The sequence below is a fragment of the Choloepus didactylus genome, chromosome 2, assembly GCF_015220235.1.
Source record: "Choloepus didactylus isolate mChoDid1 chromosome 2, mChoDid1.pri, whole genome shotgun sequence".
NCBI lineage: Eukaryota > Metazoa > Chordata > Mammalia > Pilosa > Megalonychidae > Choloepus > Choloepus didactylus.
In genome coordinates, this window is record NC_051308.1 from 44,605,387 (window position 1) to 44,619,404 (window position 14,018).

The following is a 14,018-nucleotide window of genomic DNA, read 5'->3' on the forward strand; positions in this document are numbered from 1 at the left end:
AGTCCCACAGGAAGCTAAATATGAGGTTGCCATAAGGTCTTATGGCATATATTTGGCTATATACTTGGAAGAACTGAGAGCAGGGATACGAAAGGACATTTGCATACTGGTGTTTATGGCAGCAGTATTCATGATTTGCAAGGGATAGAGGTGGCCTGGGAGTATATTGATGAACAGAGTGGTGAACTGTGGTGTAGGAATACGGTGGAATGTTGAGTGGCTGCAAGAAGGAATGAAGTTGTGGGCATGCAGCTGGGTGGGTGGACCTTGAGGACAGTCTTTTGAATGAGATGGGCCAGAGAAGAAAAGACAAACATTATAGTTGCCCTCACTCTTGCAGACTGACTGTAATGTGCAAGCTCTGAGAGTTGAATCTTGGGGCATGGGTTAGCAGGGGAAGGCTTATTGACCCAGTCATATCTGTTCCTGAGTTTTGATGGTTGTCTCTAAGATGCTGAGTTCTTTGTATGTAATCTGGTTGGTCCCTGGAACTTCAGGTACAGTGTGGTGCCTGAGACTCAGAGCTAGAGTTCAGCAGCTGTGAGTGTTAGTGTTACCCCATGCAGCAATTGTTGAAAGGGCTGAAAAGGAATTCAAACTTCAATTACAGATGTGAATGAGGCTGGTCTAGTTGGGACTTGGGCAGAACAGACAAATGGGTGAGGGATGATGTTGATGGTGTTTTGAAACTTCAGCATCTGTGTAAGACCAAAGGAAGAGATTTTTATATGATGCACAATCTGTGTCTTCTGAGACACACTATATAAGTTTATGTGTGGTCAGTTTATTCAAATGTCATGATTACATGGAACTTTCAATCAGGAGTGAGATATGGTTGCACAGCAACATGCTGGTTGCTGTGGGGCCCTGATGCATCCCATAGTAATTTGGGCAGGGAATAGGGATGTGTTTGTGGGACCCCCTTGAGGGACTGGGAAAAATGTGGAAATGTTGAACTTCCTCGGCTAGGGAATTGCTGATGTTCTCACAAGCAGTGGGGACTGCTAGTTTGGGGGGCTGAGCCCTCGATCTTGGGGCTTGCTTTTGTAGGGCTTGTTACTCAGGAGAGAGGCTATAGGTGCCTGGGAGTCACCCCCAGAGAGCCTGTTTTGTTGCTTGGGTGTGGTCGTCTTCTCTGGGCCAACTAGGCGGGGAGGGCAACGAGCTAGGCTCGTTGCCCTCCCCGCTGCATGGGGTGTGACTCCTGGGGGTATGGATCTCCCTGGCAATATGAGACATGAACCTGGGGATGAGCCTGGATCCAGCATCGTGGGATTTGGGGGGGCTTCTTGGCCAGAAGTGGGGAGAGAAGTGGGACAAGGTAGAATTTCAGTGGCTGAGAGATTTTGGGTGGAGTTGAGGGGTCATTCTGGAGGTTGTTCTTGTGCATTGCATAGATATCCCGATTTGGTTTTTGGTGTGTTGGAATGCCTGAACTGTAGCCTAGTGCTGAACTGCAGCCTAGTAGCCTTGATTCTTGAAGACTATTGTGTGGCTCTGTGGCTGTGTGGCTTGAATGGTATGACCATGTGGTTGTGGAGGCCTCATGGTTTGCACTCCCTTTGTCCTGTGTATGGATGGAAGCACAGAAAAATGGGGTTGGAGATTGAGTGAATGGTGGAGGGAAATGGGGGTGATGATGTTTGGGGTGTTCTTTTTTTTTTTTTTTGATTTTATCTTTGTTCTTATTTTTGTTTTTTGTGGATTTTTGGGGGGTTTTGTTTTTGTTTTTTGTTTTTTGTTTTGTAGTGATGGAGATGCTCAGATATTGAATGTGATGATGAGTACACAGCTGTGTGGTGGTGCTATGTGGTGGTGAATGTATCTCAATAGAGCTGAATTTTTTAAAATCATGTTTCTTTTTTTTTTTTTTCCATTTTTATTGAGATTGTTCAGATACCATACAATTATCCAAAGATCCAAAGTGTACAATCACTTGCCCCTGGGTACCCTCATACAGCTGTGCATCCATCACACTTAATTTTTGTTCAAGTTTTAGAAACTTTTCATTACTCCAGACAAGAAATAAAGTGAAAGATGAAAAAAGAAAAAAAGAAAAGGAAACTCTAAACCTCCCCTATCCCTAACCAACCCCCCTCAATTGTTGACTCCTAGTATTGATATAGTACGTTTGTTACTGTTTATGAAAAAATGTTGAAATACTACTAACTGTAGTATATAGTTTGTAATAGGTATATAGTTCTTCCCTATATGCCCCTCTATTATTAACTTCTAATTCTATTGTCATACATTTGTTCTGGTTCATGAAGTGATTTCTAGTATTTGTACAGTTGATCATGGACATTGCCCACCATAGGATTCAGTTTTATACATTTCCATCTTTTGACCTCCAACTTTCCTTCTGGTGACATATATGACTCTGAGCTTCCCCTTTCCACCTCATTCACACACCATTCGGTGCTGTTAGTTATTCTCACATCTTGCTACCAACACCCCTGTTCGTTTCCAAACATTTAAGTTCATCCTAATTGAACATTCTGCTCATACTAAGCAAGAGCATCTACATTCCTTCCACAAGGCAGGAGGGAGAGTCAAAGAAGGTAGAGAGGCAAAAGAAAGAGGAAACAAAAAAAATGACAGCTAGGAAGCAGCAAAAGGAAAAATAACCTTAAATCAAAGTAGAATAAAGAATCAGACAATACCACCAATGTCAAGTGTCTAACATGCCTCCCCTATCCCCCCCTCTTATCTGCAGTCACCTTGGTATATCACCTTTGTTACATTAAAGGAAGCATAATACAATGATTCTATTAGTTACAGTCTCTAGTTTATGCTGATTGGATCCCTCCCCCAATGCCTCCCCATTTTTAACACCTTGCAAGGTTGACATTTGCTTGGTCTCCCTCGTAAAAGAACATATTTGTACATTTTATCACAATTGTTGAATACTCTAGATTTCACCAAGTTACACAGTCCCAGTTTTTATCTTTCCTCCTTTCTTGTGGTGTCTCACATGCTCCCCATCTTCCTCTCTCAACCGTATTCATAGTTACCTTTGTTCATTGTACTTACATTGTTGTGCTACCATCTCCCAAAATTGTGTTCCAAACCACACACTCCTGTCTTCTATCACCCTGTAGTGCTCCCTTTAGTATTTCCTGTAGGGCAGGTGTCTTGTTCACAAAGTCTCTCATTGTCTGTTTCTCAGAAAATATTTTGAGCTCTCCCTCATATTCGAAGGACAGCTTTGCTGGATACAAGATTCTTGGTTGGCAGTTTTTCTCTTTCAGTATCTTAAATATATCACACCACTTCCTTCTTGCCTCCATGGTTTCTGCTGAGAGATCTGCACATATTCTTATTAAGCTTCCTTTGTATGTAATGGATTGCTTTTCTCTTGCTGCTTTCAGGATTCTCTCTTTGTCTTTGACATTTGATAATCTGATTATTAAGTGTCTTGGCGTAGGCCTCTTCATCTCTCTTCTGTTTGGAGTACGCTGCGCTTCTTGGATCTGTAATTTTATGTCTTTCATAAGAGATGGGAAATTTTCATTAATTATTTCCTCTATTATTGCTTCTGCCCCCTTTCCCTTCTCTTCTCCTTCTGGGACACCAATGATACGTACATTATTGTACTTTGTTTCATCCTTGAGTTCCCGGAGACGTTGCTCATATTTTTTCATTCTTTTCTCCATCTGCTCCTTTGCGTGTAGGCTTTCAGGTGTTTTGTTCTCCAGTTCCTGAGTGTTTTCTTCTGCCTCTTGAGATCTGCTGTTGTATGTTTCCATTGTGCCTTTCATCTCTTGTGTTGTGCCTTTCATTTCCATAGATTCTACTAGCAGGTTTTTTGAACTTTTGATTTCTGCCGTATACATGTCCAGTTCTTCCTTTACAGCCTCTATCTCTTTTGCAATATCTTCTCTAAACTTTTTGAATTGATTTAGCATTAGTTGTTTAAATTCCTGTATCTCAGTTGAAGTGTACGTTTGTTCCTTTGACTGGGCCATAACTTTGTTTTTCTTCGTGTAAGTTGTAATTTTCTGTTGTCTAGGCATGGTTTCCTTGGTTATCCAAATCGGGTTTTCTCAGACCAGAACAGGCTCAGGTCCCAGAGGGAAGAAATATTCAGTATCTGGTTTCCCTGCGGGTGTGTCTTAGAAAATTGCTCCACCCTTTGATGCCTCGGGTCACTGTGCTTTTCTGCCCAGCAGGTGACGCCTATTAGCCTATAATTCTTGACTGGTGTGAGGAGGTATGGCCGTGTTCCCCCAGGCTCTGGGGTCTGGTTCTGAATGGAAAGGGCCCCACCCCTTTCCTCCTAGAGAAGACAGACCCCTCAGGTGGAGGTCATTAGCATTTCAGTGGCCTCGCTCTCTGCTTGTGGTGTCTCCACCCTTCCCCGAGTCACAGCCCTGGAAACTGAAAATGACTGGGGCTTTCTCCACTGAGCCAAAAAAGAAACAGATAGTCCCCTTCAGACCCAGTCCAAGGCAACCCTCCGGCTCTCCCAGGTCAGTCGTCACCCAACGCCTTTGTCTGTTTTTTTGGGGCTGCGTACCTGTAGTGAGCAGTTCACACTCGCTACTTAAAACCCCAGTTGGAGCTCAGCTGAGCTGTATTCGCTTGTTGGGAGAGAGCTTCTCTGTGGCACCACGCGGCTCTGCAGCTCGGGCTATGGGGGAGGGGGTCTCCCGACCTGGTTCCGCAGGTTTTACTTACAGATTTTATGCTGTATTCTTGGGCATTCCTCCCAATTCAGGTTGGTGTATGATGAGTGGATGGTCTCGTTTGTCCCCCCGCAGTTATTCTGGATTATTTACTAGTTGTTTCTGGTTTTTTGTAGTTGTTCCAGGGGGACTACTTAGCTTCCACTCCTTTCTATGCCGCCATCTTGCCCGACTCCATGTTTCTTTTTTAAAATACAGAAAAGGATGAACTGCAAGATTTAGAATGACTTGGAACTTTAAAGGTTATGGGAAGAGAAGAGCTCCTGAAAGAGAATTTGGAGTGTATTTGGTTTTGTTGTATGGATCCAATGAATGTTCTTATGATAATAATTGCTTTGAGGAAATATTGTTGTTTTCATGGTCAATAAGTACTGTGCCAGCTTGGATGTATTATGTCCCCCAAAATGCCATGTTCTTTAATGCAGTCTTGTGGGGGCAGATATATTAGTCTTGATTAGGTTGGAACCATTGGATTGGGTTGTTTCCATGGAGATATGACTCAATCAACTGTGGGCAAGAATTTTGATTGGATAATTTTCATGGAGGTGTTACCCCACCCATTCATGGTGTGTCTTAATTGAATCACTGGAGCCCTATAAAAGTGTTCACAGAAAGAGGGAGGTGCCAAGAGAGACACTTTGAAGAATGCACAGGAGCTGAGAGTGGAGCTGGAACACAACCCAGGATCAGCAGATGCCAGCCACGTGCCTTCCCAGCTAACAGAGGTTTTCTGGATGCCATTGGCCTTCCTTCAGTGAAGGTATACTAGTATTGATGCCTTAATTTGGATATTTTCATGGCCTTTGGACTGTAAATTTGTAACCACATAAACCCCCTTTATAAAAGCCAATACATTTTGGTATTTTGCATAAAGGTAGCATTAGCAAACTGGAACAAGTTCTTATTATCAAACTCATTATTTCATTAAAGAGTCCTTACAGAATATTTAGCTTAGTGTGGAAACTCTGCCATCCATTTCCTCACCTTCCTCCAATTCTAAGCCGCTTCCAATTGCTCTTCTTCTTGTAGCTCCCATGGAAGCAACTCAATTGTAAACGTGGGCTTTGAGTGACTCAGAAAAAACTAGTTCTTCCTCCTAATTCACTTTGACCTTTAACTGCTACTTTGTTCCTGGCTCTATGATCACTCATTGGTTCCTTTACTGGTTACCTTCCAAACCTACTCATTAATTGTGGGTGTAATCCAAAGAAAATAAATCCCTCCTGCTTTGATAGTTCAATCATCCCCACTTCAGTCATGCTGATCTATTCAAAATCGCCAGCTCTGTTTTCTCCCTAAGTTCTAGTCCTATATCTCCACTTGTCTACTGATTTTCTGTTGTCATATCCACCCAACACTTCCCAAAACCTTGAGACTCAAAAGTTACTTCCCACTAATTCATCTTTTCTATCATCTGCTTTTGCAAATGCACCACCATTTTTCATATTAACACCAACATTTATCTTTGAATTATTTTTTATCCCCTGAGTTCAATAAACATCAATTTTGTGTAATTTTTTAGAAGCACCCTCTCACATGTGTTCATTTCCATGTCCACCACCAAGCTCTCATCTCATAAAACTTATGTAACCTGTTTATGGAGCTCTCTATATTCAGTGATATACAAAGAAGAAAAAGCTTAACTTTTCTTCTACTACTGCATTAAACATAGTGTTTTGGCTGCCCCTTCCTCAACTCTTGACAATATCTCAAGCACATCATATGGCTTTCAAATTATTTTTCATTGTGAGTTTCATTTTGGTAATTAGATTCATGTTCAAGTATTTAAAAGTCTTTTCCATCTGCAGCAAAATATTAAGCTTATATCTAGTTTCAAAGCTTCTACTGACTTGCAGGCTCAGGCCTGAACCCAGCTTGCTCTTTCCCACCTCCTCGCTCTTTCTGTCTTCCTTGCTCTTTCTCTCCTAATCCCTTTCATCCAGATATGTCTCCTCCCAATGTTATTATTTATTCACTAGAACTGGATAGCCATCAAAGCCCTTTAGGTCACAGGTGCCACTTTCTTGGAGAATTGTATGTTTTCCTTGAGAAGTCCCATGAGGGTCTGCATAGCCAAGTTCTTTGACACAAGTGGTGCCAACTCACTAGAACATCCCAAATACTCTTTCTGCTATAGTCCCCTAATACTCAAGGCTGCCCTTCTGGGAAGTATGCCTTTAAGTTGACTCAAGCCTAGCCAGTTCACAAGGTATCCACTTAGCTCATGAGAAACTCACTCATCTGTGCCATGCTAAAGGGTGATAGTATGACATTCTCATCTTACCCTGTTGTTACAGGCTATTCTCGCCTCTTTATCTCTGTCTATCAGAATTCTCTAATTGAGAAGCAAGCACCATTCTCTGTGCTCATATGAACTGCCAAACCCAAGGGACCTATGTCAAGCTATCCCAAGAACTCATCAGGGAACATCCCTCCAGGGTAGCAGCAGATTGGACTCAGACATTTCTGCATCTCAGAAAGTACCAACCATGAGAAGAAAACATTCTAATTTCTCTGAGTGACTCACTTGGAATAGTCTTCCTTAGCTTCGAGTGTGTGGGTAGGTGGGAGGGTGAGGGAGAGGAAATGTCACTCCTCACTAGGTAAAGAACTCCTTTTTCACTTCTTGGCTTTCCAATTCATTCAGAAACATATCCAGACTCATTTCCATGTTCTACAAGTTCCTGCATTTTCTGCAATACCCCATCACTCCCTCCCAGCACCCACCCAATCCCATTTTCTAACACTATCCCTTGCTCATGCCACTCCAGCACTGTTGGATATTGGATTCTTTGGAAGTCCTTTGACAAGCAAGTACATGGATGTCTCTAAGCCTCTGCTCCTCCTGCTCCCTCTGCCTGGAATACTCCCCTTTTTGCCTCATCCCTTCTTTCTGTGCAGAAGAACAAGGTCTTCCAGACCACCCACCTGGCATAGTATATATTTACTTGTTTGTATCCATCTTCCCCCAATAAAATGTAAGTTTCATGAAAGCAGGGACTTAATCTGTTTTGTTCTCTGAAGTACATGGAACAATGCCTCTGAGTTCCTGTAGCAGGTACTCAATAAATATTCATGAAAGTTCCTATTTTACAAACTCCCCTAGAATTCTGTTTATTTTGGTCAGTTAGGGTGATGGGTCAGAGTTGAAGGACAGTTTAGGCCCCAGAACTTAGCAGAAACTTGCTGTTTCCTTTAGAAGAAAGGTACTTATCATTCATAAATGGAGGTATTCATCATCTGCCGTCCTCAGTTTGGGTCTATTGTTGAAATTCCTAAGCTAGAGGAACATTCAACATTTTATAACACTCAATAGCATTTCTCCCTGTCTCTACTCTCTTCCACTCGAATCTTCCAGGTTACTGATTCTAAGGGGACTTCTTTTTTTTTTTTTATTTTTTTTTATTTTGCATGTATTTTTTTTTTTTTTAAATTCAGTTTTATTGAAATACATTCACACATCATACAATCATCCATGATATGCAATCCACTGTCCACAGTATGATAACATAGTTATGCGTTCATCACCACAATCTATCTCTGAACATTTTCCTAAGGGGACTTCTTATTCTGCTAGTGATAAAACTACACAGTCAGCCCATATCACCTAACAAGCTCACCATGGTTATTGAGGGACTCCATAAACTCACATTTTATATCTGAATTTATCTTTCATTATTATGGGATATAGAAATTCACTAATCACATTATTCTCCCATATATATACTAGCCTGATTCCCACTTCTTAACTTTTGCTTATTCTTCTATTCCTCCTATTCACCAATTCAAATTCCCTTTCACTTCCCCCAAGAAATCTCCCATGTGTATAGCCTGCTCCGCAATGATCTTTGCTTGCTCTGTGTTTCTATAATGCACGTATCCTGAACTATACATTTAAGCACTTGATTTCATATTGCTCTATAACATTTTACTTGCTTTATTTATATATGTTTGTGTCCCTGTTATTATCACTCCAGGACATGGGTTTTGCCTTTGATTGTTTTTACTTACTGCACTTTATACTAAGCATCACAGGAGATTAAAATATTCAATGACCTTACTTGAGAGCAAAGAATTAATATTTCATCACATTACATTGTTTAGTCCTTCTGTAAAAGTGTCCTGACAATTTTGATGAATATAATCTGGAATAGTATTGAAGAACTGAAGTGTTAAATAAGTGATTGACAAAAATGACCAAAGTGAATAGAAAAAAGACCTGTGTAAACATGATCAGGGGAATTCAGAGCTATTTAATCTATAATATTTTAGATTGATATCTTAAGGTATATGATGATTTTTTTCCCTTGGCCTAATAAAAAGAATTATGTAAAAAATGATGAAAATATTAGAATGAAATATTAAAGAGTGCCAGGTCTTCATGTCTTCATGAAAACTCTCTCTTACCTGTATCATTTTGTTATTCACCCGTATAAAGATAGGTAATAACGAAATTATTTTCGCATACTCCTTTCTATCTTCAATTTTGTTTTGTGCTCCTTTGAAGTGACCATTGGAAGTGATAATGATAGTGGTGGTGTCCACAGCCTTAGGTAATAATAATAGAAATAGAATAGCAATTCCATTAACAATATGACCGAATTAAAAGGAAATAGCTCCAACTAAAATGTCTGAACACTGGATGAGTTCAGGTACCAGAAAGTGTGTAGATAGGGTGACTTTTATCAGAAGCTTTATTAAAGTAGCTTAAGTTTCATACCCTATTGCTCTGAGGGCTAAATAAACAAATCTACAAAAACTTACCCATTCAAAGGGAGCAAGTCAGTTTGTGTTTATATGTGTATCTGTGTACAGCCTTTACTGATCTGTACAAAAGAAGCATCAGCTTGTTTCCCACAATATTTGACATTCATTTTGTGGTAGAAGAATGTTTCTTCTGTTTTACCCTTAAATATCAAAACAATGAGCCCATTAATCCAGTTAATAATAGTGCTATTTTTCAGAGTTGTCTTTCATTTTCAAATCAGCAAAGGATATTTCAATGTTACTCCAATTCTTTCAAATGAGAGATATATAAGTGTTAAAACATGTATTTTTCTTGGATCATTTACCTTTGTATACCTGACTAAAGTCCTCAAAAGCAAATCTGTTCATGTTATAACTAAGAACATAGGTTGCCTCATTTAACAGTAATGTTGCTAAAGGAAGAGAAGCCATGGTGGCATGGTGTTATACATAGTGTTTTCCAGGCTTTACAAGTTACCAGCTTTTATGGATAAGTCAGATCCATTAATGTCACTTAAATGTAGCCTTTTCTATACTTGACCATGCAACACATACTAAAGAAGCATCTTCAGAATGTGAAATTAATTTTGAGAGTTAGATGAAGATCTTCAAATATACAACTCACCTATGAAACTGTTCTCTCATAGGGGACATTAATTTCCTATCTACAGAGTCTTGTTACTAATGTGTTTTTTGTACCCCCAATAAAATGAAATAATCATTATCTTTTCTTTTCTTTTTTTTTTTTTTTTTTCTTTTTTTTGCAGTCTATTAAAATGTCAAGGATCTTGACTGGTGCTTTCTAATGTAAATGTTTGGGTTTAATTGAATTCCTGAAATGTGGTGTCACTGGAAATTCACAGTGCCTAGTAACTTAGCCTGCAAAGATATATTTTTCTTTAAAATGAAATGTGTAAAATGTCTTATTTTATGCAATGACGGCAAAGTGGTCAAAAGTGTAGTTAAGTTTAGGATGAAATTGTGACTCAATTTTAAAAATTAGACACCTTCTTTAAGATCACAACAATGTAAAGGTCTTTTGTATGGGAACCTTCGGTTTGTATAGTTCTAACCACAAAACATATCTGACCATGCTATTAAAAAGCTATTAGGGAAACAAATCAGCTTATAAGAGTCAAAAATTAGGTAAATTGCAAAGAAATGAATATGATTTTTATCAGTTTGGGAATTTATTTTGGGCGCAAGTTGTCACAGGTTAATATCTCTACTGAGGAATCTGAAAATGAGGATTCTGACTCCAATCTGTGCTGCTGTCATATACCTCACCTAATGTTTTCTATTCTGATAGTAAAGAGTCAGTTATTCCTTCTAATATAGAAGCATATTTAACAGACCTTTTACCTAAAAACACTCAAGTACAATTTCCAAATGATAAAAAGTAGAAAGGCCTTACTATAATAACTGGGAGAGATGATCCGTATTCTTTAAGTCCTATATTAGAAAATTATTCTGAAGGAGAAGCTAAACAGGTAAAAAAGTTGTGAATATTTTCAAAAAAGCAGAAAGACCCTCTCAACCTTCTTAGATAAAGATAACATGTAATCATCTGGTCTTATGTGAAACAGGATGGAGCTGCAGCTGTTACTTTAATCATAAAGAAGTCATAAATAATGTAGGAAGGTTGAATACAAGTCCTAATTGAATGTATGTTTATCAATATGATGTAATGGCTAAACTAATCATAGAATAAAACGAGAAAACTGTATTAACAAGTTAGAAACAAGTAATAGTAATTTCTTTTCTAATGTTTAAACTTTATATAAGTAGAAGTATGTTATATTGCTCTTACAGAAATCATAGTTTAATTAGTGAAAATATTATCAGTAGAGTTTTACTGGCATTCAAGGCTAAGTCTTTATTAACATTGTAGATACCCTCCTTTGATCTTAAACCACTTGTGGATCAAGACGCTTCACTTCGAGGGTCACTCATGATCACAATGCATCATTTAATGTAAAAACAAAATATGACTTAAAGTTACTCTAAATCAAAATACTATAAATTTTCTGTAACTCAGACAAGGGGGAGCTCTCTAATCTCATGTCCAGCTATGTCTGGAGGAGTAGGGCTCCCAGGCTTGGTAATGTATCAGTTAATTCTTACATTCTAAACTTGTTCCTTTTACCTTAAGTGCTCCTTTAGTAAAAAATGTGCTAAAGCTGAATTCTTGTTTTGAGTGCTCTTTACTTTTAAACTATTGTCTTCCTTATACTCTTAATTGAGTGGGAGGTTACTTGATGAAGCCCAAACTGATTGAATTATGACCTGATAAGGCTCAGGCCTTTTCTAACAGAGATCTTAGTTTTGAGGTGTAAAAAGACAAAGCCATGACAAAGTTATAAGACGTCTAACAACAGAGACTGAAATAAATAGTTCTGGAGATAGATGGCTGCTAGCATTGGTTCAGCAATAGCGAATACCACAGTGAAATCTTTGATTCTCGAGGTCTTTCTCTAATGCCAGCTAGATAATTGCTGATGTTCCAAGCATCACGTTTAGCAGCAAAAAAGAGAAGGGAGAAGTCAGCAGTTTTGTCAACAAAGCTAAAATTCTCTGGCAATCTCCCTAGGAACCCCACCACAGACTTCAAATTACATTTCTTTGAGCAGCTCGGTGTCACATCACTGGTCCTATCTAAGGGAAGGCAAAGGAGAAGGTGGGGTGGTTAGAAATAGGAATTAGTTGTGCCACATATTCTAATTCTCACCCTGTTTACCATGTCGTATTATTTATGTCTTATCTTTGCTTATCAAACCCAAATTTTTTTTTTTTAATTTTCCTGCTGAGTAACAAAGAACAATACTTTCTTCTTGTCGGTGAAGCAAAGTAAGAGACTCATGTCATGTGTTATTCTCCCAAAAGCTTACATAGTTTTGACTGTTTCTAAAATATATTATATGATAGTAGCATATATGCATACATATATATTAAATATGTGTGTGTGTGTATATATATTATTTTGCTGGAGTTTGTTAATTAGGAAGTTGATGAAACAAACCATTTGACCAGTCTGCAAGATTAATTGAAAAGTAGTTGAGGCTGAAAGCAGCAATGTTAAATGTTGTCTTTTCAGAAATATTGATTACTCTATCTGCTGCAGATCCCTTCAAATTGACTGGGTGTCTCCAGAGAAACCAAATGGCATCATACTTGGATACGATCTCTTACGGAAAACATGGCATGCATGCCCTAAAACCCAGAAGTTAATGAAGGACCACAGAGGTGAGCTCTGCAAGGCAGTGAAATGTCAGAAACCTGAAAATATCTGTGGACACATGTGCTATTCTCCTGAAGCTAAGGTAAATCTTTTCAAACTAGTCAGTGAAATATGTTTTTCTCTCTAAACACTCCAGGTAAAACCACTTGCATCTTAAACCACAGTTTATCATGATCAATATTTCCACTAGTCTATCATGAATACTCCATGGAAAAGAAGGATGCTTATAAAAATCCTATCATCCTCATGAGCATTTTAGCCTTCTCATTTTTCATCATCTTCACAGGAAATGTTAGTTTATTGGGATGTTGAGGAACATCCCAAATTCATATTTGATTGAGTGACTTGAATTTTCTTGATAACAAATCCATTTAGTTACATGTGGGTGTTTGTTTACATGACACTGATGAGTAATTGTGAAAGGTGCATGTTTTGCATGACTGAAGAAATATTTTTAAATTACAGTCATTTGTACATTAATGACCATATTAGCTGCAGTTTAAGAATCAGATCAATAATACAGCCAGACAGAGGAGTTTGTAAATGGCTTTTATTGACAAATGATGCAGAAAATCCTTAGTTTGGAAGTAAGATTTCATATAATGAATTAATGTTCCTATTTGTCAACAACAACATTACACATTCAACGACTAAAGCTAGTACTAAATTCATAAGATTCATTGCAAAAGGACACAGTAATTTAAAAAGTGAGTTATTAAAGCAATATGGATCAAAGTAAAACTATACGGCCAACACAGGTTTAGCAGTGGTTATCATGTAAGGAATGTCATAAAATCAGTTAATAACTATACTTTTTTTTGACACAGTTTCCAAAATTATCATTTTGCCCAAGTTTTATGTCATTTTTAGGCTTTAAATGTGAATTGTCTGAGGAACATACTTTTATAAAATAAAATTAAATTTAGGATTTCTGAGAGGAAAAATGCTGGAGTAAACACTAAACACTAAAAATGTTTTTCAAGAGAAAGATGAAATTTGGGAAAGTGTTGGATAAAATATAACATTCAGTCTTCATTGTTTTGGTTCTATTATTTTAATATGTTTTATGTAATGAGAAGCTGACAAGTAGGGATTAATTTTATATGTATAAGAAATAAAGATTTAAAGTTCATCCAGTCAGTGAGGGAAGAAAAATGCATTTCACCCAAAATTTAAAAAGAGATTCATATCAGAAACTATCAGTTCTTCCAGTCTACATGAAGGATTTGATAATAGTTTCACTTCTAGATGTTATTGGTGAAAGTAGAGCAAATTAGAGCAAAACTAGCAAAGCTAATGTCTCGGTTTAAGTTTACTCTAAAACAACAAAAGCTAAATGCTCTTCA

At 38.1% G+C, this 14,018-nt stretch overlaps 1 protein-coding gene across 1 annotated transcript in view; it reads left to right on the forward strand.

The window, feature by feature from the left end:
• USH2A (usherin) overlaps positions 1-14,018 on the forward strand; it is an 891,077-nt gene that overhangs the window by 693,329 nt on the left and 183,730 nt on the right. Inside the window, 1 exon segment of the mRNA XM_037823757.1 lies at positions 12,556-12,754. Within this exon segment, the coding sequence (XP_037679685.1) occupies positions 12,556-12,754 (199 nt within the window).